The 27,788-nt window shown below is 45.5% G+C and overlaps 1 protein-coding gene across 2 annotated transcripts in view; it reads left to right on the plus strand.

The window, feature by feature from the left end:
* Positions 1–17,972: 17,972 nt before the first annotated feature.
* The window catches only part of FGF14 (fibroblast growth factor 14), a gene marked incomplete at both ends in the record, with an annotated part of 405,860 nt that continues 396,044 nt past the window's right edge, over positions 17,973–27,788 (plus strand). For both annotated transcript variants that reach the window (XM_084262278.1, XM_084262280.1), the window contains one exon: positions 17,973–18,180. In XM_084262278.1, coding sequence (XP_084118404.1) covers positions 17,973–18,180 — 208 coding nt within the window. The remainder of the gene's footprint in view (positions 18,181–27,788) is intronic.

Below are 27,788 nucleotides of genomic sequence, written 5' to 3' on the forward strand. Positions count from 1 at the left end.
CCTTGAGCATACTATGGTAAGAGCAAATCAATACAACTGTGTAGCTACCACGTGTTTTGGGCAGCAGAGGGTAGGAAATGGACTGTAAAAGCAACGGTCTTCTTTCCTCAAGATTCACAGGCACTTTCTGCCTGGAAATAAGCTCAGGTCAGTCTATTAGCAAATGAATAAATAGTAAGATCACTTCAGAAGCTATTTGTAAAATCGAGTCTTCAGCAATCCTAAATATAAATCCACATTACTCGGTACCAATCTTGTCCTGCTCTATCTATGGTGAGAGTTTGTCTGTATATGGGAATTTAGCTACAAGATAAAATAGTCCTTTATATAAATATCTTATGAGTCAGTCCCAGCTGTAACTCCAAAGTGGTGAAGTCGTTAAGTAAATGCTGTTAAGAGAAATGTAAAATGAGCTATGATTTCTTCACAAGAAAATGCTTTTATGACATTCTATATAAGAAAAAACACTTAAAAAAGGCAGCATTGGACCCTGTGTCATGCCATACAAATGACTATTTGAAAAGTAACAAGGTTAAAATAAGATAGAGATATGAATCAACATGTCTGCTATAGCTACTGCGATGGGTTTACATCAGCCACACTGGGGCATCCTATGATGCTTCTGTAGATCAAATCTTACAATCTTTTCATAAGAAGAGAAATGGATCTTTTATGAATACGAAAAATGATGCAGAGCATAATGTGTTTCTGTCTGTAGATAAATCTTTGTATTATTAGCTCATCAAACCTAGTCTGTTATTCTATTATTAAAATTGGATACATTATTTATATAATTTTTAATCAGCTGAATTAATGCTTGTAATGGTGGCTTGTGATAACTTTGATTTCTACTTCTTCTCACTATGAATTTTTAAAAAATTATAATTAGAAGTCACACCATATTTCTAAGTTTCCTTTTTCAACTGTGGTATTTCTTGGAAATATAATCTATGCATTATTTATATTTTCATCGCAAAACAGTTAATTTCTTTATAGCTTCATCGAAACTGGAATGTCTGGGGAGCAAGCCAATTTCATCAGCAATTAAAAAGGTCATTCCTTTAGATTTTAAAATATACCCAGTAATTTATTTTTTTTTAATGGCCCATATGTTAAAATACAGCCGTGTTCTGATAAGTGATCATCATGTACAACTGGTTTCATGGGATTCTAATTTTTTATTGTTCTTCAGTGGTTTCATTCCACATCTGTCGCTTTACAACCCAATTGTGATTGCCAGCTACGCACATGTAAGTGGTGGAGCATATGCTGCGTTTCTTAGGTACACACAGCCAACTTGGAAAACAAGCACCATCAGCAACAAATTTTGTTTCAGTTTCATGGACTTCTCGAGCTGTTCCTGGATGTTGCCACTGAATTGCCTTAGAACTGTCAGTACCCTCAAACTGGTAACAGAGCCTTGTTCCTGTGAGGTCACACCTGGCCTGCATTGCTAAAGACAGCAGAAAGCTTATAAGCATTCCCTTTTGATCTGATGGCTTTATGTAACTCTAGGCTGGCACTGAGAATGGATCTGTGGCCGATGGAGGTGCTGGTGTTGCTAATCTGGAAGCAGATGAAGCTCACACTACAGCCAGAAAGACACTGTATGGAGGAAAGATCTGCCCATGCAACATCTTCCTAAACTGCCATCACCGCAATGGAGCTGGTCAGTGGTCACTCAAATAGAGAGTTACCAGGTGACAGAAGATAGAACAAGGTGAAATGGCATGAAGCTGTGCCAGGGGAGGCTTAGATTGGATATTAGAAAAAAATATTTTACTGAAAGAGTTGTCAGAGCCTGGAACAGGCTGCCCAGGGAGGGGGTTGAGTTACCTTCCCTGGATGTGTTCAGAAAAAGGGTAGATGAGGTACTTAGGGATATGGTTTAGCATAGGATGGGAATGGTTGGACTCGATGATCTTCAAAGGTCTCTTCCAACCTTGTGATTCTGTGATTCTGTGAAGGAAAGGGTGGCTTTGATGGAAAGGGACTGGTAAACTTAAACATTCACTCTTATTTTTGGAGGGAAAGCAGAAAACCTGAAGTCCCACTGTATTTTCCAGGAAAACTAAAGCAATGTGCACATCTTTAAAAGGGGGAACTGAGCAGAAAGTAAGGAACAGCTGCAAAACTCAGGACTCAAAACCAGGTAGGAAAGGCAGCAGACACAACAGAGAAGAGGTGCATGCACAGGCAAGGCCCATGCAAACCAGCCTCTGGCCTAGGAGAGGAAATGAGCAGCTGAGTGGGGTGTGTGTGTGTGTGTGTGTGTGTGTGTGTGAGGGGGAGCACCATGCATTACTCAGACTGTCCTACTCAGTGGCTTCATGCACCTGCACGTGTGAATGGCATCAGCTGCCTTAGGAGAGAGGTGAAGAGAAGTGAGGCCTACCTGACCCAGCTGACCACCATCAGGCAGAAGGGAATAGACAAGGTGGTGAGAGTTAGGAAGTGTGGCTTTTTGAATCAGATTTTGGGCCTCTGCGGGGCCATTTTCTAAAACCCCTCGTGCTTTATGGCACTGACATGAAGTTCCTCAGACGAAAGAGGTATCATTGGGAAAGTATGTCAAAAGGCTAGTTAGCTTTCCTTGGTGTGGTTTAGATCCAGAGACAAGCACTGCTGTCACCAGTGGCACTGTCAGCTTTCCACAGAGCACTGCCTATGTCCTCTGAAGCACCACTTTCGGAAAATAGGACCAGTGTTCCCAGAACTGTTCACTCTGAGAGAAATTATTTCCAATTTATTTCTTTGCATAAGGAATGAGTGTGCCTTTGGTCGGTGTCGTGCCCCAGTCTAAGGCATGAGAAATGAGAAATCAATGGTCACATCTCTTCTAGGATGAAAACCTAGACCTTGTAAATACAGCTGCTTAAATTTAAAGCATCTGAGCTGTGGCTGAAGTTGGGGAGCTCAGCTAGATGGTAGTAGGAAAATGTTATTTACTAAGATTAGTTAATCTGTAAATGTTTTCAGAGCGTTCAGCAGCTGGTGAGTAGTACTGTTTCTCTGATCTGAATACCTGTGGATGCTAGGAAAAGGGCTATTTATTTAAGAAACTGCTTCCTGTCTCAGAATTATGTGGTCAGCCTTCACGATGCCCTGAGAAAGAAGCAGGAAAAGAAGGTATCATTCCAGAGAAGTCATTGCTCTAATGGATGTGAGGAGAAGCTTACTTTTTCTAAATACTCAAAAGACTTTAGGGGAACACACAGGATGACTGCCAAGCTGATATGGAAAATTAACTCTTTACTTTATTTGGTGTGTTAGGGTCTGAATTATGTAGCTCTTGGAAGAAGATTTTTAGTGTTTCCTTGGGACACCTCCAATCAACCATGTGATTAAAAAAAAATATGGATTTTTACAGAGATCTGAGGGCCTTGAAGACTTAATGGAGTCAGTGAGAATAAGGTCAAAGAGGATCCTAGCAATACATCTAAAAATTAACTTAAATATTGTTAAAGAAGAAGGTAGTTGAGGCGGATCTCTGCATGGGATCCTAATAATTACCACAATGAGCAGAAACACCTGAAGTCAAGCTACAGGGTGCAGAGTTGTGAGGTGAGAGTCAAGATGGGAATGCATCTTTGGTTTGGGTATACCTCTTTTCCTTTTCTCCTCACAGGATCACGACCTTGAGGAAGCTGGACAGGCTTTCTCTAACCTTTTAAAACTGTTGCCGCCTTTCTGTAGGATAGGGTGGTGGACAGAGCAGCTACTCATGTACTCATATACTACAATATCCTCTGTGCCTCAGGGGTTTCAAACCCCCTTTGTAATGTCTTTAAGCATTGTCATGCAACAACTAAACAAGGGCAGTCAAGAATCACAGCATCAGACATACATGTTTTTCCTAACGTGCCTCATTCTGCTTGAAGCTAAAGAAGAGAGGAGCCGATGAACAGGTGGGTAGCTATACATTAAGGGTCCCTGAGATCTCAGTCCTACTTCCAAGCATCCTCCAGGGAATCTTTGCAAGCTGCTTGCATCTGTGTAGAGGAAGAACCGGTCTCACAGCAGCAGAGAATGGAAAAGAAATTAAAAAATTAAATTAGATAAAATTAGTTTAAATAATGAGAAAGAATATAGAGGAGATGATCTCAGAGGCAGGTGCCCTTTTGAGAGAGTAGCTTTATTAGATTTTGATTTAATTTATTAAAGCTAGGTTGACAGTGTCCTTTTTTAATGCTGGGTGGAACATTATCTTCTACTCCTGTTGATGGACAATGACAAAAACCAGTGCATCTAGTTGAGTGTGGCAAGAAGGAGGAACTTGAAGTTTTGTTCTGTTTTTCATCTTCTCTCCCTATTTTAGCCCTATTTAGCAGATGAAGCCTCCTAAATAGGCTTATTGCAGAAAAGCCCTGAAGCCTTCCAATTTTATGATACCTTGTGGCAGCTAACTTGGAAATAACCTCACTAACACAATGATACTTAGATTTGGTGCATAAAAAGGGGGTGGGGGAAAATAAAATATTTAGTAAATACGTCAGTTAAAAATTCCCAGTTCTTACCAGATGGCTAACACTTGTTTTAACTTCCTGGCTCTTTCAAATGAAATCGGGAGACATGAAGTGTTCTTTTACATACCCAGATCAGGGATAATCTAAACATCCGTGTTTCTGGTGCTTGCTTAACTCAGACACCTTACAGTGTGTTATAACAAGGAAGAAATAGTGCCCTCATATTCCTAAACCAAACCCCCTCACATTTAGAAACCACAATATGCCTGTGTCAGCCCTTGGGACTCCTTGCTGGCACAGCACACTGCAGCAGGGGCTCTGCCTGTGTCTTTTTCCCCTTTGGTATTTCATCAGTTCTAATGCCATTTTATTTCTTTGTAATAATGAGTTTATGGAGACACTTGTTAATGAAGCAAAACCTGATTTTTCCATACGTGTAGAGCTCTCTACATTGCTCTGTGGTCCCAGGAGAGTTTATGAATGATGTAAAGAGAGATTAGCATAAGCCAGAATAGAAAACTATCAAATCAGCCTGTGCTGACTATTTACTTTGTGTAAATCAAATACATTCCAGGAATAGCTCGACCCTAGATGTCTAGATATCTAGACAAGTCTTTCACTTTCTATGGTCTCATTCTCATCAGATTCTCCTCCAGCCTTTACCACTACAGAAGGGAAAGCATGGAAAATGTTGCCTCCTACCCAGACTCAGGCAGTCCTGAGAAGGGATTCAGAATGTATTAAGAATATATTCCAAAAATGCTGGCCCCTAGGTTATTTAATAAAAAGTGCAACTGTTTTCTGCCTTGCCTAGTTTTCCACAGCATTATTTTCACCCTTGCCAGCTGCCACCTGAGTTGGAGTCTCTCTGGAACTCCACTGAAACCTAACACATGTTGGAAGCAGGATTAATTAATATAATCACTAACCTATTCACTCTTAAATGGCTTCTGTAAGCCTTGTCTTGCCATCATTTAATGTGAAAATGAGTCTTAGCTGAAGGAAAAACTAATAGAATTACACAGAATCACACAGAATCAGAGAAAATTAGGAGCTGGAAGGGACCTCAAAAGATCATCTAGTCCAGCCCCCCTGCCAGAGCAGGATCACCTAGACTAAATCACACAGGAACACATCCAAGTGGGTTCTGAATGTTTCCAGAGAAGGAGACTACACAACCTCTCTAGGCAGCCTGTGCCAGGGCTCTGCCACCCTCACAGTGAAAAAGTTCCTCCTTATATTCAAGTGGAATTTCCTATGCCCCATCGCCCCTTGTCCTGTCGCTGGCCATCACTGAGAAGAACCTGGCTCCATCCTCCTGACTCTTGCCCTTTACATATTTATAAACTTTAATAAGGTCACCCCTCAGTCTCCTCTTCTCCAAGCTAAAGAGTCCCAGCTTCCTCAGCCTTTCCTCATAAGGAAGGTGTTCTGCTCCCTTAACCATCTTGGTGGCCCTGAGCTGGATTCTTTCAGGAGTTCTGTCCCCTTCTATTTCTGCAGCTCCTGCAACATCTGGACTTGTTTTAATTTTGATTAAGATGGTTTCTAAATTTCTTGATTTCGTTGCTCTGACTTCAGATGAGTAAATGGGGTTAAAACAAATAGCTTTAATTCTGTTTTTTACTGCTTTGTTTCTTTCTCTCTTAAATGAAACCTAATGAAATGCAGTCCCTTTTTATTATTACTTAAGAAAATAATAGCAGAATGTCTCAGATGATTCCATAAAGGATGATTAGACCATTGTTCTAAGCCATCCTCTGCACTTACTTGTGTCTCTGATAATGAATAGCAATGCCAGTCATTTGACAGTTATTCTGGATTGTCAGGAATGCATACAGGAAACAAACCTGGGCTTAGTTTTTCAACGGCACTCTCATTTTAACACACCTCATTTTAATGTACCTTGTTCTACACTTTCATGGCACAAAGCACAGAGTAGTCATTTAGTGTAATATAAATGTGAGATCTAAGATGTGCACTAGGTACATTGTCAGTCTCTCTTGTAATTTATTATTTACAATATGTTCTCATTCATTTGCAGTACAAAAGTAGACCACTATGTGTTTTAATTTATTAAATAGTAGATTGTTACCTCCAAGGCCCGTGCTTCAAGTACAAAGTAAAGTCTTTAACTGAAATACTTCTGGTGATCTCTGTGCAAACTCTGTGCAGTACAAGGTGCTACTCAAAAATTAACATGTTAATGTAGCTGAAAAGCTGGTGAGTTGCCCAACTCAGATGTGAGACTAGTAATTTGGCTGGGGAAAAAAATATGAAAGATGTGAACAGCTCATAGAGAATATTTTTTCTTTGTAAAAAATCCCCAAAAACAAATAACACAGAAACCACAAACAAGTTGCTTGGAAAGATATTCTAGATTAACAGCTTGTTCAGCACAAACATCCATTAGATATTGAGATGACGAAAAGGACCTGGAAAAAAAAAAGTTATATGTGTTTTATTTAGCACCTTTCATCCTAAGGCAAGATTGTGCTTAGTTTGCTTTCACCACCTTTATTGGAGCTATTGATTTTTTATTTGTAGAGCAAAAACCCCCAACAAAACAACAAACCTTTGCAATCCTTATTTTTTTTAATAAAACAACAAAAAGGCAAAAAAAAATGATTTGAGATATGCTCCTCATTCATAGAACAGCCTTGCTACTTTATTCTTGCACTATATGCAAGTGCAAAATGTTAGACTGAGTGCAACTGTAAATTCCTTCCAGATTAAAACCTTTCATTGACTAGGGTCACGACTAAGGGAGGCCGACTGCGAGTGAGGATAACAAATGCCTTTGGAAAAGCCTTGCTTTCCATTGATCTGTGGTCACTTACACAGCTTGTAGTCACTTACACCTTAGCAGAATAAATGTAACATGATGATAAATCAGAGGTCTCGCTTTACCCAGCTATTTCCAACGCCTCTTGATAGCACAAGGAGAGAGGACACGACTTCAGGCGGGTGCAAATCTCTGCTTTCAACGGTGACAGCATTGAGAAAAGATCTGGAAATGGCAAGAACATCGACGAAGTGGCATCATTAAAATCAATCAGCAGAATGCTGTGCCAGAACACATAGGGGGGGAAAAAAAACCCTAGAAAAAAAGCAAAGATGCTAAGTGTAAGAACATGTTAACTGGAAAATCAAAGAATAATAATCATAGGATCAGGTAAAGAGCCTTTCACGGGTTATGGTGAAGTACCGCTTGCTTTCCTCGCTGAAGAAGCTGTGGCCAACATTTTCCAGCTGGGTATTTAAATCAACATTGCCACATAGCAATCTAAATAAATGTCCCAATTTTCAGATTTGATGTACTGTTGCAGCTTTTCTTGGCTCCAGAAAGTATGAATTCTCAGCACCTCAGAAGATCAAGCTGTTTATGTGGGTGGTGATCATAGTAGAAAGTTAAACCAGAGTAGCTTGACTTGCACGTGCAGAAAGCGCCATGTCCACACACAGGGTACTTTTCATCAGTAGATGTCTGATTTTATTGACAATATTGCCAGTATCCTAATTTTTGAAATGAACCCAACTAGTTTTCACTCTCCGTTTATTGGCGTATCACCCATATGTAATAAAGGACTGGATTCAACTTGCAGACTAAGGCTCTTAAATATAATTTCTATTACGGAAATAGAAATTTCCAGTAGAGTCAGTGGAATGAAGAGTGGTTTTCAGATCACCTGGTGCAAAGCTGACCTGGTGACTGTATTGAGGTGTGAAGGAAAACTCTTCACTAGTGTCTGCTATTCTTCAGAGTCCATTCACTGTGCTGAGGAAATCTCATTCAGTATCTTGGGAACAGAGACAGCTATCTCACACGTAGACATATATAGGTTATGTATAAATACATGTAGAGATCTTACATTTAGGTCTTTTAAGCTGGGAGCTGAAATTCACTCACTATGACTATCACTAGGCATCAAAATTAGAATTCAGTCTTCAACAATCACTTTATACATCCATTGTAGAATAAATTTATTCCTAGGTGTAAGAAAATTTCAAGTCCCATTAAAGCTGTCTTCAGCCATACACATAGGTTAATAAACTCTCAGAACCACAGCATATAGAAAACAGACAGTTTTTTAAAGTAGAAAGCATGGCTTTGCAGCTAAATAATGGATAATTTACCTGGTGTAGTCTTTACCAAGAGAGGATTTTTCTTTATTTAGACAGGAAGAAAAGGCAAAAGTGGGTCACCTGGGAGGACAGATACCCAAATCTCAGTTGTGTCTTAATGGCACAGTAAAATTGCCTATTAAGGGACTCAAGCTAGATCTGAATTAATTCTGTCTTGGGTAAGCCTTGGCTACTTTTATGGTCGGAGAAAAAAAAGGGAGAATAAGTATCGTATCTTTGCTCTTCTTGATCACTTCTGTGGCAACAGTAGGTGATAATGAAATCTGGCATGTAGAGAGCTCTCACTGGAAAAAAAGCAAACAACTCTTGGCACTGTCTCTGCTTACTAAGCTCTTTAATTCCTTTCACTGTTTTTTGTCTTATTTACCTGGGCTATTCACACACTGTTGGTTTATAGCACCTGACATATACATAATATGCAACAGAGAAAAAGCTTCAGCCAGTGGCCTTAGCATTATGACCTTGGGTCAAGTCCTCAGAGTACTGCTTTCAGTGTCTCTCACTTCCATGTTTACAGCTTTGGCCACTGGCTAATGTTGTGGATAGGTTGGATTCAGTTATCTGTGTAAGAGATGGAAAGATAAAGATACTCAGGCAGGGCTGACTGGATTTCCCCTCTTGTTTCCCATGGCCGAGTGTCTACAGCTTGAGTGAGATCAGTTCCTATGTCAAGCAACTAGATAGGTGAGTCCACTTTTACCTTCATCTATTTCTTACTTACTTATTTGAAGGGTACCGTTCATCTTATGACAGTTTGATATTGCTGGCTGGGTTTGATGCACCACTTAACAAGCCAAGCCTGGAAAATAATTTATTCCAAGGGATTTGATGTAGGTTTTGAATGGTTTGAATACTCTTCCTTCAGGGGACTGATTTCCTCCTGCGGATGGTGGTTATTGTTTCAGGGAACATATGTGTTGATATGAAAATACTGCAGATAAAAACACTTCAGGAAAAAAAAAAAAAAGTCCTCTGTGTCCAGCAGGTACGTGTTTGCAAATTCTCCTGCTCTGCTTTGATGGCAAACAGATTTCCGCTGTTCTGTGGTGATCCGTCCTCATGTTCACCGTGCTGCATCGTCTACACATTTCACTGAGGTCTGTCTAAATGGCTTGGCAGCCCACCTCCCCACCTTTTGTGCCTGCCACTTTAATTGCTGCAGCTGCTGCCTTAGGGTGCTCTGCTAAATGGCACCGAGGCAAATACGAACAGTCTGCAAACACGTGTTCAAGCTTGTCACCACTGTACTGCTTTTTATCTCACCAGGAACCGAGTCTCTGCTTTCTGTATCAATTATACTCTCATTTAGATCAATGCATTTTTCATGCTTCCTCGTTGGGTGATCGCACGAGGTTTAAGGTACCGGGTTTTATTATGCTTTCATCAGTGCTTGCTAGTTTTCTAAGGATCTTTCAGAGGCTTTTGTTACTTTTATGGCTCAGGTCAGTGAAGAAAACACTATGCTATCTCCTTCTTTTCCCCCACAGTTTTATTTCTTCACACCTTCAAATACAATAAACATAAACCACGACACAAATGTGAAAGCTTTTCAGAAGCTCTGCTGAAGCAGAATGATTCTGTTCCACTTAAACCACTTGAAGCATTTGACTGTCCTTCGCTGACACAATTTTTAATTTAGCCACAGAACTGTAACACAAATGTTTTGCCCTTTAAGAACTACAAAAGTTTCACTAGTCTGTCTTCATAGCAATTACGCATATCTGAAATTAAATCAAGCAACTACAGATAACAAACCATTGTATCACCTAAACAACTTAGGCCAAGCTATTTTTAAGTCCTTCCTCTGCCCTAAAATCTGCAATATTTGCTTAAATTCATGGTTAATTGCTTCTTCAATGCCATTGCCCTGAAGTCCTTGAGACATTTCTTGCCGTGTATTTGTATTATCTTAACTGTAACTGCTTCTTCAACATTTTTCAGTTTCTCAAATTACTAATCTCTGCCCTTTAGTACCTGCTCTTGCACTTCATGAAACTTCTGTTATTGAAAGGAAAGAGGCACAATCTGCATTAGAAAGTGGTGCCGGGACCAGGTTTGTTTTAAAACCAGTGCCTTCTGCTCTAGTACCTGTAGCTGTGTTTTGTTGATATGACAACAATGAGCTCAGATTTGCTACAGATTACGGACTCTGCAATGACTGACAGAGGAAACCACTGCAGTATTAGCCTCACAAATTTAAACAGGGATGTTGCCCAGTCCCCTGCTGTGACCAGAGTGCTTTACAGTTGCTCGTAAATCATAGAGTGGCCAGGACTCTGTTTTTACTCCAAAGTTTTGATTAGTTGAGCCAGGCTTTGTGATGAAGCCAGCTCGAGTTGGTACCGGGGCAGCCCCCAACAGCACAGCCAGGAGCTGGCTGCAGGCTCAATCTGTAAATCCCTCACCTTTCTGTAACCCCCACCAAGTGCCTGAAAGGCAGTCACTGCCATCTGGTCACCACAGGTTAGGCAGAGAGGTAAGTACAGCTGTCACAACTGACCCAAGTCTGATGGAGGGAATTTTAATAGGCTTCCTGAAGACAAGTCCTACATGCAAACGTACACGGGTCCCTCCTGTGTCGTGTGTCACCCCATTTGCTGACTCTGTGCTCTGTCAGACCACCTGCATTTAGCTCCTCCCTTGGAAAAAGCAGGGGTGATACATACTTGTAGATGTTTATGGCCACCAGACCTCACATTTGTCAGGGGAGATGTGTGTACAGAGTTAAGGCACCCAGGAGAATTTCTGTGCTTTTATGAATGTCTCTCATGTTTTTTGCCAGTTGGTGAATGAATTAAATTTTGTCTAATGTGGGACAATATCTGGCTGTATCTTCCAAGTTAGGTCTTTTATTCTTTCCTGCAAGGATAGATTCAGTCCAGGCACTTTGTGTTTCATTGGGCCCAGCATGCTGATGAGGTCTTGATCCTTGACTAAAGCTGTTTGGCGTTACTACACTGATAGCAGTAAAATGTTCTAGTAAAACAATCTTGGCACCTCCTGGTAAAGCATTTCATTATGGTTCCAGTCCAAAACAGGATAACAGAAAAGGGCTTCTGATCTGGGCTTCTGAGTGCCAGACCATTTCATGTAACACTTGATCCACATCACACTCACATCCCACCCACCACCCAGTTACTCTCAGAAATCTTACTATGCTGTGTGGAGACAGTAGGATTCCTCCCACAATTTCTTCTGCTGAACCTTAGGCCCCTACTGAGCAGGCAGCTCCAGGCCCTTTCCCCCCCATTCAGTTAACTCTTCCTCTCCCACACAGGCAATACCATCGTGAGATATCAGGCTGGTAGGATAGAGACAGAAAATGGAGGAGACTACTGGGCCTTAGTAACCTAAAACAATTCCAGGACTTTGATGCATGTTCACTTTTACCCAGGCTGCCCAACCAGACATCACCAGTACAAGGCACCAGTGTACAACCAGTTTAGGGCAATATTCACCTGAACCACCCTAGGAACTCCCTGCAACTCTTTAATCAGCTTGGAAATCCTGATATTTGGAAACTTCTTTTTTTCATAGATATAGTTATGGGTTTGGCTAACATCTGCTTGTGAGAATATGGTCCATTCCCCATTGTCTCCCTTCCTTTCTCAGGGAAGAAATAGTCCTTACAGTCCTACAGAAAGTGTCACTGGGCTGAAACCAGTGGATCAGCATGTTCTAATTTGTAAGATCATCGGATGTTCAAGCTCATCCTCTTCATTCCCTCAGGACAAGTGTACCTGTATGCTGAAAGGAGGGAGAATAACAATCTCTTCTTCCTTTTCCCACTAAGAGCAAGGTGACATTTCCAAAAAGGCTGGCTGGATCCCTTTATCTCCACTGCACTTGATACCTGGACAGTTCTTCTGATGTTCTCTCTGTGGAACAGTCAAAAAAATCTACCATGAAGTATGATGAAAAGTTCAGCTTTGTCTACTTGTCTAGACACTACAGAATCGTAGAATCACAGAATGTGTTAGGTTGGAAGAGATCTTTAAAGATCATCTAGTCCAAACCCCCTGCGTTAAGCAGGGACATCTTCACTAGATCAGGCTGCTCAGAGCCCCATCAAGCCTGAACCTGAATATCTCCAGGGGTGGGGCCTCCACTACCTCTCTGGGCAACCTGTTCCAGTGATCTACCACACTCATATTGAAGAAATTTTTCCTAATATCCAACCAAAATCTACCCTTTTCTAGTTTAAAGCCATTACCCCTTATCCTACTGTCACATGCCCTTCTGAATAGTTCTTCCCCAGCTTTCTTATAGGTATCTTTCAGGTACTGGAAGGGCGCTATAAGGTCCCCCCAGAACCTTTTCTTCTTCAGGCTGAACAAGCCCAACTCTCTCAGCCTGTCTTCATAGGAGAGATGATACAGCCCTTTGACCATTTTTGTGCCCCTCCTCTGAATGCGCTCCAACAGGTCCGTGTCCTTCTTGTGTTGAGGACTCCAAAGCTGGACATAGTCATCCAGGTGAGGAGTCCTCCAGGCCTCACCAGAGCACAGCAGAGGGGCAGAGTCACCTTTTGATCTGCTGGCCACACTTCTTTTGATGCAGCCCAGGATGCAGCTGGCCTTGTGCGCTGCAGATGCACATTGGTGGCTGGAGTCCAACTTCTCATCCACAAGTACTCCTAAGTCTTTTTCCTCAGGGCTGCTTTCAAGCACATCATCTCCTATGGATAACGGATGTTGTCCTGACCCATGTGCAAGAAACTGCACTTGGTTTGGTTAAACCACCTGGGCCTGTCCATGTCCCTCTAAGATGGCATCTCAATACTCTGCCACATTAACCTCACCAGTGAAGCCATCCTCTATTCTATGCTATCCTCAGCATAGATGAGGAAGAGATGAAGAGGTTTTCAGAACTCACTGTCTGCAAGGATGGCAAGAGTCTGCAGTTATAAACATTTAGCTTGGGATACAAACGGGTAAGATGCCTAAACTGAGTTATCTGTGTATGTGTAAACCAATGAAATGAGTAAGCCCCAGTATAACCAGTAGGGATTTAGGAGCACTATACAGTTGCCCGCACATAGATGGTCATCACTGTCTTTTTGAGGTGCTCTAGGATGTACTGTGTGGCCTCCACCTGCAGCCCCATAAGGACCCGGGTCTCCCATAAATTCATAATCATATCTGCCATGCCATATGTTGCAGGATATCCTAGGAAGCATCAGATAGCTCTAGATGTCTAAGTGTCAGCAGCTGAATCAAGTTCCAGATCTTCATGGGCTGTCATGGAGTAAATCATCTAGTTCACAGGTAGACCTCTAGATGTCTTGTTCTGCAGGCTCAATCTCACTAAATGGTAGCTACAGTCTTTGTATTTTCTAGACTGTATGGGAATTATATACAAATACTTAAATACAGGCTCTGTATTTTAGAAGACAAAGGAGTTGATGGTTGATGTGTAAACAGCTAGCCTTGTCTAATTAACTCCTGTGATCAATGTATACAGAAACTTTGAGTTGAGGGGGTTATTCAGTCAACAGTCTCACTAATATGCAAGCTGCTTATATGGCAGGTGTACTTTGACATCTTGGGAGAATCGTCTCTGTTCTCAAAGGCTTTGCTGAATTTTCCTCATGAGTCCTCTGATACCACCACCTCATGAGAACAGGTTACCTGGAATTTGGCCCCTCCATCACCACCACCCTGACCTCCCACATAGAGCCCCTAGGGGATGGGAAGTAGGTGATCTTTGAGGTCCCTTCCAACCCAAAGCATTCTATGATTCTTTTCTCTGATCCAGAAGACAATGACTCTTGGTGTCATGCTATAAAAGCAAGCGGGCTTTCATTCTGTTATGTTCTTCCTCTCTCCCAAAACTGCAATAGTCTCTATCAATCAGAGGTCTTCTTGGTACAGCCTGAGTGACCAGTACTGCTGCTTTCTTCCTTTCCCCCAGATGTGACCCTGACATCCTTGGAGGAAGAGCTGAATCAAGTATCACCTGTTGGTTATTCACTTCTCTTGAGTTACAAAGACTAGGTAGATGACATTTTCTTCCACAGATCTGCCCACCTTTTGTGCATATATCCCTCTTCAAGTCATCTTATTCTATGTTCCTAAGACAGAGAAGAACCCTTGATGGAATGTTTCCTTTTATTTGCCCAGGTCTTTTTTTTTAAATTTTATTTAAGAGTTTACACATTGTACTCAGTAAAGTATGGTAGTTATTTTTGTTCATGAATCTTCCTACTGTGATAAAATGCTGATACCCAGTTCAGTGTCAGTTAATGATAGGTCATTTATATAAATTAATTAAAATGTTGAAAAGGATAATTTATGCTTAGGCTAGATAGGCCTAAGTATATGTTTTAGACTTTTTAAGGTTGTCATACATATTTCACCAAAGAAGAAAAGACTCCTCCTCTGTTTTTTTCCACGTTAGGTCAACTCCTGTTTCAAAAGGCTAATCTTTCCGTGACTTTGACTTTGCATGAAGAGGAATCCTGAATAAATTCTTGCTCTTGCTCAGGTATTTCTCTGCAGGCCTGCCAGGTTCTGGAGACCTCTTCAAGGGCATTAAGTCACCAGACAGGCAAGATGAATGTTAGGGCTTTTTGTTTTTCACTTGAGATAACAGAGTTTCTGCTTCAGTTCTAATTCTGGTAAACCTGAAATGGTGTATCACCATCAGAACTAGCCCCCGTTGGTTCTGTAGCCACAATTACTGACATCTGAATGATAATGAGAGACTAAACAGGAGTTGTACTTTCATTTAGAAAGTAGGGAGTTGCATGCTAGCCTGAGGGAGGTATATAAACCAATTACTTGGGTGGAAAGCTTGTAAATGACTTTTTGCTCTCTACAGATCACAGACTGTTGCCAGCTGTGTAATGCTGGCTCTCATGGTCAAGGGAAGGTAGACACAGATCTCAGATATTCCAGGAAGACTCTAGATCAATTTTATGTTTGTAGGGAGCCGTGACATATGAGCTACAATGAATACCACGAGGGCTGCTGTGAACTCCCAGCCAGCTGGCTGCAAGGTGGCCGAGCCAGCTCCTCTTCCCGGAGGTCCGTGTAACGGCTGAGCACTGGGAAGGATGGTTGGTTAGCTCAACAGGCAGCACAGCCAAGCGGGTGGGACAAGGGGACAAGCCACTTCTTAGGGTTAACTTCTTCTGTGACCTTTACCTCGCTCTAACTTTTCTTAAAATTTTATCAATTGAGCTGTGCTTATTTTTGCTTTTGCAAACTTGGGTGCTGAGATGCAGGCACCTACCCTCCCCATGTGATGTCCTGAAAACTCCATGGGCTGCCTCTCACAATATAGCCCTTCATTCTTTGTCTCCGTAAAACAGGACACTGATGTATAAAGATCGTGTAGACGAGGATCTGGCAAGGGAGCAGTTCGCCTCTATGCAGAAATCCAGCGTGTAGTTGAAATGAAAACTACTGGAAAATTTTTGGTTCCCGGCACTTCTGTTGCTGTGCTGATCAAATGGTTACCTTAAGAGTTTCCCAAGCGCTGGTAACCAGAGGGAAATCCTCCCAGGGCAGGAAAGGCACACACAGACCTTGGTGTTAACCATACTTCAGCCTTACACATCCTGCAGCAATGACAACTTCCACGGCTTCAGGAGAAAACTCCAACATCTGACCATGAAATGCAAATATTGACAGAAATGTCACAGGTGAAAACAAACCAGAAAAACCCCCATAATGATCAAAGAGAGGACCTTTGTCCATAGAAGTAAAGATAACCAAGAAGGTGGACTTTGGCAATGAGAGACAGAGCAGGAGAGGAGAGCGAGCTGTTCACTGTCTCACTTCCATCACCTCTGTCTTCTCCTTCCACCTTCTTCTGAGCAGCTCTTTTCTACTTCTTCCTTGCTCTCTTTTCCCTCTTCTATTCATTGCCTCTGACCCATCACTTCCAACACCTTCCAGACTCCACACATCCCAGCAGAGCATCTAAAAGGGAGAGGGAGAGCATGGCCATCAGCTTCCAGCTCTTCCAGTGCTGCAGCTGCCGCCCATAGGTGCGACCGCATGGTCAGCACAGCCCTGCCGCGGAGGCTGCGGAGGGCCGGTGTGAGGGCAGTGCTCCTGTTTGGGATTATGGAGAGCAGTGAGCAGCCCTTCTGAGGAGCTGGTCCGCCGGCCTGTGGACCTGTCACCTCCTGTGCGCAGCGGGTGCTTGGAGGGGCTATCTTAGCACTGCCTCTACAGGGTATTGAGCAGCTCTTGGGAAGGAAACCCAGTCGCGGCCCAGGACCCTGCCATGCGGGACACCATCCTAACACGAAACAGGCACCTCTGCTGGGGCCATCCCAAAACCTGGCCCAAACACTTTTTAGGCGCGCCGGCAGCAGGGACAGCGCCTGGGAACACCCGCGGTCAGGCTGACTTGAGGCGGCTCGGCGCTGCGCTGGCCACTCGGGCCGCTCCGAGCCGGCCGAAAGCCAGGCGCGGGGCAGGGCAAGGTGTCAGGGCGCTTCACGGGGGCAGGGGTCCCTCTGCTCGGCGGCCTGCGGCGCTCTGCCCCTCGGAGCTGCTCAGGGGCGGCTGCCTCTGTGTGCGTGCGTGTGTGTGTGTGTTCCCGTGTGTGTGTGTGTCCCGCCGCGGGCGGTGCCGCGCCGGGCCGGGCCGAGCCGGGCCGGGCCGCACGTGGGTACGTGACGGCGATCGGGGCCGGCGGGGCCCGGCGGCTCCTCCTCCCCCCGCCGCCCGCCGGCGACTGGGCGCCGAGGCTGCGGCGGGCGGCGCGGGGCGGCGCGGCGCGGCGCGGGGCGGGGGGTGCTGCCTCCTGCGCGGCGGTGCGGGGCGCAGCGGCAGCCGGGGCCGGCAGGCGAGCGGCCCGCGCGGGCGAGGGCGGGCGGCGTCGCGGGGCGGCGGCGGCGGCGGCGGCGGGGACTGCGGGGCATCGGCGGGGGCTGCGGGCGGGGTCCGCGCCCGCGGCCGGCAGCGGTCTCTGCGCCTCAGCCGGGCTTCGCCGGGTGCTGGCGGTGCGCTCTCCCGCCGCGGGGCTGCACAATGGCAGTCGTTCAGTAGGATGGATCCTGCCGTGGCTTTTGTTCTGCAGATCCACCCATCCTCCTAGCAGTCAAGTACCAGGCTATGGTTTTCTCTCTGGGGATCTTTCTTCCGCGTTTTGCCGGTGTCTCTGATGAGGTTTTGGCCTCGGCTGGGATTTCACTACCTTACTTTTCGTTTGTCTTCATGCTGAAAAAAAGAAAGGGATTTCTTTTATTTTCTCCACGCTTTTGGTTATAATCCAGTGTTGATCTAGGGGGAATAACCATTCAGCCTGGCTGAAAAAAAAGCATCCGTTGAAAAGTCTCAAAGAAATACACCACGTGAGGAAAAAAAACTGGGAGAAGATCGGAATATAATCGCTTTTTCTATGATAAAACTGGTGCCCCTCTTCAGGAGAACTGGTCTCAATTTATTATTATGCAACCACAAGGATCTCTTCTTTCTCAGGGTGTATAAGCTGCTGGATTGCTTTTCGCCCAAATCAATGTGGTTTCTTTGGAACATTTTCAGCAAAGGATCGCATATGCTGCAGTGTCTTTGTGGCAAGAGTCTTAAGAAAAACAAGAACCAAACTGGTAAGCAATCCATTGCACTGCGTTGTTTTTCTTTTATTGCTACTCTGTCTGTTGCTCGCCGAGATAGATCTGCAATCCTGCTGAGGGGAGAAGGGGGAAATGTAACGAGGCCAGCACGGACATGCATGTGCATACGTGTATGAATAAGCAAGGAGAGGTTTGGATTAGCTTCAGCCACTGTCACCACGGAAGAGAATAGGAAAAAAAAATAATCAAAGGCGACCCTAGCCCAGCCTGCACCTCCTAGTTTCCGTGTGCTATTTCCAAGGAAGAAAACTTTTATATCGCTACCCCTTTTGAGGGGAAGCGGGTAGAACCACCCTCCCCCCCCTTCTCTCCCATCCCCCGAAGCAAGCCCCCTGTGCACGCCCCCAGTCAGTTCGGGGAAGGGGAGCCCGAGCCTGCCGTGCTGGTGTGAGCCGGCCCTGCCTGCGCTGGGTGAGTGTGACAGGGCTCGGGTCCTGCACGGCACTTTCTGATTAGCTTACAATGTGTCACCCCCGCCCCACACACACACATACATACCCCCACCCCCTCGCTTGGCTTTCTGAAGTCAAGCCCGACACCCCACGCCCCCGGCCTGGAGGCTCCCCCTTATCACTCCCCCTCCCGCCGCCCCCGGGAGTCTAGGCCGGGAAAGGTGGAGGGGAGTGAGGAAAGGGGGTGGACACTTTCCTGGGGTTTGTGCCCAGACGGCAACTCAGCCAGCTCTGCTGAGCAGCAGCAGCAGCACTGCCTGGGTGGCTGCGTCTCCTCCGCCTCTCCCTGCCGGGATGACCCCTCTCTGTGCACACGCCGGTGTCTCTGGGTGCATCTCCTTGCCTGCCTGGCAGTCAGGATCATGCGCTTCGGTTCAGCCCGGCTCCGAGGGGGAAACTTGCAGTACATTACATAAGAAATGCAAATGCAGGTGCTCTGGGCCGCCCGGTCCCGGGGGGGTCACGCTGCTGCTGTTGCATCCCTCTTGCTCGGGGCGGCCTTGTGGCCAAGCCCGCCGCTGGGCGAGCAAGGTGGGAGAGGAGGGATGCTCGGCGGGCGGGGGAACAGGGAGCTTTTCAGGGAAATACCGGCCCTCCCCGCCCCCTTCACACCGGGCTCTGGTCCCCGCACCCCTCCCCCCTGCCGCCGAGCTCGCTCCCCCCGGCCGGCAGGCTGTCTGCAAGCACTTGCGTGCCTGGGGAGGCGAGAGCTGCTGGAGCCCGGGCTGTGAGGGGAGGGATGCCGTGGGTGCGCGCTGGTGTGTGTGTGTGCCGGCTGCCCTGCAGTGGCAGCTCCCGAGCAGGAGACTCCTGACGCTGGCACTGCAGTGTAGTAGATCATAGGCTCTCGTTGCCTCTCTGACACCCCAACATCAACAAGCAGCAGCCCTGTCAGCCCGCACCCCTCTCCTCCCCGACAGCCGAGGTGCCGACTCCCGCTTTGCCCAGCTCAGGGCCAGTGCAGAGAGTCGAGGTGGGCATCTCAGCGGAATTTTTTCACTCTCCTCTCCCCGCTCCCGTTTGCCAGCTCGTCTCGCCCCTTTCCTCCCCGCCGCTGCCGCTGCAGCAGAGAGCAGCCACTTCTCAGCATACCAAAGAGGACGAAATGCCCCGTCGGAGGCTGCGCTCAGCCTGCCGTAAAGTGCCCTTTGCTTCACTGGCCCCTTGGCACTGCAACGAGCCCCCTTACCGGGCCGAGGGCAACTTCCAAGCCGTGTGCCCTCCCGGGGTGGGATGGAGCGAGCAGGGACAGGGCAGCCGGCCACCTTCTTGCAGCCCCCGGGGACGCTCCCCTTTCCCTGTGCCGGGGTCGCGCATGCAGGGGCCGTGACCGCAGGGGGAGAGCAGACCCGCGGCATAGCTCTGCCTGTCCTTCCTGCCCTGCCTGCTCTGCCCGCTGCCCTGCCCGCTGCTGCCGCCGCCCGCCCCCGGGGGGGCACCGGCCCCAGCGCCGTGGTGTTTTGGGCGAGACTCGATGCTCCGGAGGAAGGGCTTGGGGGATGGGGCCAGTGGTTTCTAGACCTTTCAGTTTGCATACCGGAGGGGTGGGGGAGAGGCATATAATAGCCCCCGCTACCCCCAACCTCCCCCCCTCACCCCAACCCTCTCCTAAGGTCTGTGTCCTTTCCTTGACGAGGGGATGCTGGCAAGGAAACGGCCCCCGAAGCCGAGACGTGTCCCTCGGGGTGCCAGGGGTTCCACAGCACACCTTTCCCCCTCCCCAGGGACTTTGCCGCACTTGCCTCCTCTACACGGGACGAGCGGGTTTCGGTGTCAGAAGTAGCACTGCACCCTGCCGCCGCTGTCACCCTGCCTGGGGAGGGCTGAGCCAGCGCAGGGGGTGCCTAGGGGCTGGCACAGCCGGCCTGAGCAGCAAGCGGGGCGAGGTGCGGGAGTAAGAGGCCGGGGGTCGTTGCGCCCCGCTGCCGCGGATGACATGGGGACGCGGCGGTCGGAGAGCTGAGCGCGGAGCCGGGGGCTTGCGGTTGCCGTTCCCTCCTGCCAGATCCGCGGTCTGGCTTTCCTCCCGCACAGTTTGCTTCCGTGATCCCGGCGGAGGAGCCGGGACGCGAGCCCAGCCGAGCCGCACGCCCCCTCCTGACATCCCGCTCCTGCTAAACTGCGGCTGGCTGTCTGGGGAGGCGAATTGGCCGGGTTAGCTGCTAGCTCGGTGGCGGGCGCTGTTGCTCTGGGGGCAGATCATCTCCACCTGGGCTGCGGCCGCCCGCGGGAGGTCAGGGAATCGGCGCCTTGCCTCGCCCGGTGCCCCGGGGCTCCCCTTCGGCTGGCAGCTCCGCCCGCGAGAGCCGGAGGGAGCCCCGTCCGTCCCCGCTGCGGCACGGAGCCTCGCCGCGCACCCCCAGGACGCCTTTGCCCGACAAACTTTTCAGGGGCGAGTGGGCTTCTTGGTCTCCAAAGGCACCGCATGAGCGAGCAGCTGCCGCTGATCAAACCGTGCGGAAAATCGAGCAGGTTAGGCAGCTAATGCTGCTGTAATTTCAGTCTGTTTAGTTATTTTTGGCCTGCTACACTTTTTTGGTTGGTTCCTCCCCCCCCCCATCTTTCAAGCTGGTCTTCTTCAAAAAACGGGACTGTGTGGCTCATTTCCAGATGTTATCTGCTTTGCATTTCCACCCCTGGCTACAGCCCTCCCCTCCGTGCAATGATCTCCTCCCGGGGTTCCCCTGCCACCCTCAGGCACCCAAGCTGGCGCTGCCAGGCTTACCAGCACCAAGCAGAGCTCTGGGAGGAGCACGGCAGGGAAGGATGGGATGTCCCATGGGGTGTGTGCAAGTTTCTGTCAGGGTTGCATCAGGAGGCTTTGGTTTTTATTTGGTGGTTTTGTTATAACCAAATTTGTTTCAGTTTTGATGTCCCAGAAAGAGGAGCTGCCTTCGACTGCTGCAGTTATGTGTCTCTCTACATTCCTTCATATGGAGTAAAACTTGGAGAATCGATAGGCTTTACTTGCAGTGATATTTTTTTTTTTTCTACTATTGCTGAGTGTAATAGTCCAAAACGTAATAAAGCCCCACATATCCTCGGTGTCTTATCCAGCATGAAAGTATTGCAATGCCTTAGGTTCCCTGGGCCTCACTTACTTTAGTAATTATTTCCATTTAGCTCTGCCGTTCATACACACGGAGAGGATCCCACTAATTGTGATGCAAAAGAGACTTCTCCTCACAAGGAGTTAAACATTGCTTGAGACCTGAGCCAGGGCTTGCAATCAGAGGGTGCCATCCTGGTAGCCTCCCCTGCTTCCTCCCCACCTGGAGGCTCTAAACTGGGTACCGTCATTTAGGACATGGCTACTTCAGGGGGAAGATTTGGGACTTGAGGATGAACAGGAGAGTACCTCTGTGTTTTTTAGAAGCAAATGCAGCAAGCGAATAGATTTATTTATTTTTTTAAATGAAATGACAGCTGTTAGAGTGCCGATGGGAGATGAGTTAGTTGGCTGGAGTACTAGATGCCCCCATGGCAGGAACTGCTATCACATTTCACTCCTGGTGGCAGCCCAGCAGACAGAGGATGGATCAGGTTTCCCCTCCATTTACCTCCAAGGAGAGGCATCTCTCCAACTCAGTCAGGGGTGTTGACAGGAAAGTAGATGGAAATTGGCATCACTACAAATATTTTGGTGATAGAGGAATTTGGTTTCTGTTAGTATCAATCCTGTATCAATCTCAAACACAAAGTGTACTTACGAGCATCTGAAATGCGGGCTGTGGCTGAACTGGGATCTCTGCATAGTCCTCTGTTAAACTCCTTCTCCATAAAACAGTCAAACTGCTCTTTCGTGGCTGCTTATAATTTGGAAAAAAAAATTCTGAGCACAGCCATGTGAGACAGGATCTGTTTGAAGCAGAAGCTTGGGTCCTGCCCATAAAATATATGGTATATCTTTATCTGAACCCTAAGTAAATTGTTATCCCCCCCCCCCCCCCCCCTCCTTCCACCTCCTCCTTACTCAGAGAAAATGAACCTCTCACCAAAAGACAATGGGTGTTTTGCCTCAGTAAGGGCTGCAGGGTCCGGTCCTTGTAGTTTCTTTCACCTAGGTCTGAAAAGCAGCAGCTCTGACTGCCCAAATACCATGATTCCTATACAGTTACTTGAGCTGTGGCATGTTTCTGTCACTCAAATGTGAAACTGCCTATTTACATGTATCTCATCTACTGAAGTTTTTGTCCTCTGTGGAATACATTTCCTGAATTTATACAAATTTAATTATTCTTGATCAAATTAAATTGCATATTCTACTTGTTAAGGGGTGAAATTTATGCTTGCTCATGCATCTCCCTACTGTGATAAAATGCCTGCACCTAGTTCAGTGTCTGCTAATGACAGGCCATTTATAAATGAATTCATATATATGAAAGATTACTTAGGCTTAGAGAAAATATAAAAAACTTATTTACAGATATCACTGCTTTAAATATTTATGTGTATATGAATTTTTGTTTGAGTTTGATGTTTATCCTACTTAACCTGCTTTGATTATGTTAAGTATATTAATTTTGAGCAGAATTCCTATTGACTGCAATCTTAGATAAGGGGGCGGTTTAGGCATTCAGAATTTGTCCCTTTGCAAAGATTTTCTGTCCAGTAAATGCTTGTAAAAATATAATCTGGAGAGGAGAGAACTGTCTGAAACTGGAAACCAGTTTTGTTTCAAGAGGGCTTCCTAAAACTAAAGAAATAGGAAGCAGGGCATTACACTGACCCTGGGGTGGTATTTTGTAGCTGGTGGAGTCACTGCTGAGGTTTGTGTATAATTGTGCAACATGCAGGATGATGAAACGCTGTGGGTCTAGAACGTAGTCAGGTAAATTCAGTGGTTGTGTGTGAATTAAACTCTGCTGAATAATTTGCAGGCACTTGCCAAATGTGCCTGTGAGTGCCAGGTCCTACCAGAGCAGCTTTCATTTGGCCAAGAGACCTTGTTAAGACCTCGTTACTTTGGGAGCAGTGATTTGTTTCTCTACCTAGTCCCATTACAGGTGGCTTTTGTAATTTTGGGCACACCGTAACTTCCTCCTGCCTTCTTTTCCTGCTTCTTAGAGATCACAGACAATGTTTCAACATTGCACAAGCGTGCTGTTGGTCCTTTTCGCTTGCTTTTTGCATTTCGGAGAAGGAAACCTTCTCAAAGACAAATTACTAGTTTAAAAAACAACTTACTGTGTAATAAAACATTTGAATGATCATAAAATTTCACAATCTCTGTTGTGAAAACAATTGCTGTGGTGTAACACAAGGCTTGGCGAATAGTTAATGTACAGGAGAGCTGCTTTCCAATGCACAGAAGGAGTGCATACAGGATAAAAACAGGGCACCTAGAAATAGACTTTGCAGAACTGGGGCTGTGTTTAGTTCAGAAAGAGCCTGTTTCTTGCACGGGACATGTTTCTACCGTCAGAACAAACAAAGCCGTCGGGAAGCGAATCTTTTTTTCTTGGAGACCACAGGATACAGTGCTCAAAGGAGCATATTCATATTCAAACCAGCTATTAAAATGGTTTATTGTGTTCTTGAAGTGGGTTGATAGAGGTTCAGAGCCACTCAGAAGTGCTGAGCCTAATAATTGCGGTGGGAACTGATGGTGGTTGGCACCATGACGGACAGAACTCATAGCAAGCAAAATGTATGCAATATACTCTGCAGGAAAAGTAAATAGCGTGCGAATAACTAACAAGGTTGTTATCCAGGTCAGGAGCACACTGAATTTGAGGGTAAAACCTCAAAAATTAGTAAGAGAAAGGCTTTTAATGCACAGTGGGAATGCAGGTTTGATGTAACTGTAGCATACTCTGGAACACTTTACACAGTAGCAAGGAAGGTAAATAGCATTGAGAAGTCAGGATCATAATATCTGTTGTAAAACTCAATGCACTAGTTCAGGTAACATACTATGTTGAACATAATCGACATTTTAATTGCCTGAGAGCTAATACTGTAAGGTGGTATGGGTCAAATGACAATAAACGACACGCAGTTGCTAGCAGAAATGGACAGTGTAATTTTAATATCCACATTTTGTGTTTTCACTCTGACACCTGCTTATTTTACTTTTAACTGGAAACAGCACGAGGAATTTCATCGACCAAGTTTAACGTTTGCACGCTGATGGTAGTATCTTGGAAATTACTTGGCTTAATCATTTGTGGCACTAAAATTAACCCAGTCCCATCATACAGTAGAATTGAACCAAGGTTAAATATTTTAGTTCCATTGCTTTTGCTCTCAGGCAGTGACACAAATAAGCTGTAATCCTCTATGAAAAATTTGTTTTAAGGAGATTGCAGGAAGGTCTGTATTTCGCTGAGCCAATACAGGGGAACAGACTTTGCTGTTCCTTGAAAATTCATCACGTCATCCACGATTTTTCCATTCAGTTTTGTTGTTGGGAAAGACACATTGTGTGGGTACAGAACATGTGGGGCTTGCATCTTGCCTCTTGAACATGTCCTGTTGCCAGCACCAAACATTAGGTGGTATAAGAAAACAAGGGACCCAGGGCAAAGTGAGGTTTGATCCTTCCCTTAACCTGTCCTCTCAGCTTTTGTCTGTCACTGGACTGTCTTAAATCAGAGCATTTCTTTAGCAGCCTTTGAAGGAGATAAATACCTTTACTTGTGAAATGGCATGTCTAGTTTGGGGCATCAAAACCTTTGTGTGGGATTGAGTTCTGGGTGGGATTGAGTTTTGTGTAACTGTGTGGTGTGTGGAAAGGGTGTGGAGGGGTTTGCACTTTCAGTGGCTACTCCTTGGTTCTTCTGTTGAAAAACGGAGAAGAGCTATTCTTGCTCTGTGTTTGTGATTGCTGACTACAGGGAGCTTTCCAGTGGTGGGTATCTCCCCTATAGGGTGGACACCTCCTTCACGATGCCTTGAACTCTCTTGAGCTGTCATAAAACTTGAATTTCCTTGAACTATCATAAAATACCGAGTGTTTATATCATCTGAGTTCCTGCGTGGTATAACTTGTCTTTGCTGAGGATGTATGATGGCTCTGGCTCTGGCGGACAAAGATGAGACAGCACCTGACACGTCCCTTTGCATGGGGATCTGCCTCTGTGGTCCTCCTGAAGTCGGTGGAGGTTTCTGGTTTGGTCAGTGGTGGGTGTGGGCAGAGCGTTGCATCACAGACCAGGTGCTAACAGAACTGTGGGGCTGTGCAGAGGAGTGAGTCCCGTATTGGCAGGTTGCCTCTGCTTTCGTCCAGCTAAAAGAAGTTAATTCCTATGGATTTTCTAGGCCTATGGGATAAGGAAGTATCTCCTGCAAAGGGCATGTTTTCACAAAGTACTTTCTCTTGAGGGAAGAAGCAGGATATTGCTCCCTTGAACAAGCTTTTTAAAGAATTAAGCTCTAGTGTGACCGAAAACTAGAATTTTGTACCAGAGTTCAATGGTTTGAACAGGAGAGAGAGAGCTTGCATATAAAAGCGAAGTCTTCTGTTTACATAAAAATCTCTTGGTTCTCCCCAGTGCTAGCAAAGGAAATATACAGGAATTTCATTGCCCTTTAATGAGCTTTGAGCAGAAAATGTTAATTTAAAGAAGGCAAGTTTGCCAGACTTGTTACTCTTTCAGTAAATGTATTTCTAAGAATGTCCTGCTACATTTAAAGAAAGTCTTCAGATTAAACAGTTCCCACTTCATGCCCCTCATTAGAGAAGTGCATTATGGAGCAGTGCTGTTGCCTGGTAGTTTCTACACATATTACTCATTGCTAATATAGGTACATTTATTGACATTGAATAAGAGGAACTATCAGTGCAAAACATAGAGGAAAATACAGGATAAAAGAAGATGTGGCTAAATTATACAGTAGGGAAATGCTAAAAAAACCCCCAGCGAAACCATTAGTATAGTAATATCATAAAATAGAGTATCCTATCAGGAATATCTTTAACAAGGGTTAAATTAATAGTAGTGCTTGTTAATTCATGATATTAAAAAAACCCCATTTTACAGTTCTGGTTTTCTTGCAGCTAGAAATTGCGAGTTGATACCCAGACTGCTAATAGTCCCTGAGAAACTGAACCTAAACATGATTTAGGCAGATTATCCCACTAGGAGATCAACCCAAGATGTCAGATGTGAATTGACTTCAGGCTGTCTAAAACCCAGGTGCAATTTTGTGGCTTGGACTCTTTCAGCTTTCAGCAAAATCCATGTTTTTAAATGGCATTTAAAGGTGGATTAAAATTTGTAAAGCCTTGTGCCCCCTGGAGATTTCCCCCTAGCCCCCTGCCAGTATACTTTTTTTTTTTTTAAATGTTTGTCCCCATGTGAAGGAGACTTTCTGCCACACAAACTTGTGTTATAAGGACTTTCAGTACTGTTGTTTGCTAGTCTTCTGGCTTTACTTAGACTTGTTTTATTGCTGTGAATATGACCTTGACCCATCCCAAATACTATCACCTCCATGATGGCCTCTCACATCTCTTTCAGTTTTTTCACTTGTGCAGGCATCTCAGCTTTTTACTTTTGGTTAGGGTGTCTGAGGAAAATTAGCCCTTAATTATATTTCAGATATTTTTAAGTTCTCTCTACCTCTTTAAATAATTAGCTAGTGGCAGTCAGCAGAACGACTGTATGGGTTATTACTGAAGTAATAGACATTTGTGATGGATGAAGGGTAGGCTGATGGACTGTCCTTTGTTTTATTGGGCGTGAGGTCTATGAGTGATTGGCTTCCCACTTTCTGCTAATTTACAGTAGCAGGACAGTAGCAGAAGTACATAAATGAAGAGGCAGTAAAGCAACTATGATTGATTAGGAATAGACAGTAAAATCAGGCAGAGGTTTCAGAAGACCTAAGAACAAATGCTATCCCTTTCATTTGTTTTGAGGAATGTTTGAGGGTATTACTTGCTTGAGGATAAAATACTTTATGTGGGGTTCTGCTGTTAAAGCAGCAATCCTCAGCTTCCAGGGAAGTTTTCTGGATAACATTGCTGATAAATTCTTACTGGACATGGTAGGGAATTGGTTCCGGGTCCTGGCTTTGCTTGCTCACCTGGGTTCTATGTGTCTTCTTGAAGCTTGTGCCTGTGGTATCCTGCTGAAGAGTTCCCAGAGAACTGAAAAACCCACGTGGATGCAAGGCATGCTC

The sequence above is a fragment of the Gallinula chloropus genome (genome assembly GCF_964237585.1).
Source record: "Gallinula chloropus genome assembly, chromosome: 1".
Taxonomy (NCBI): Eukaryota; Metazoa; Chordata; class Aves; order Gruiformes; family Rallidae; genus Gallinula; species Gallinula chloropus.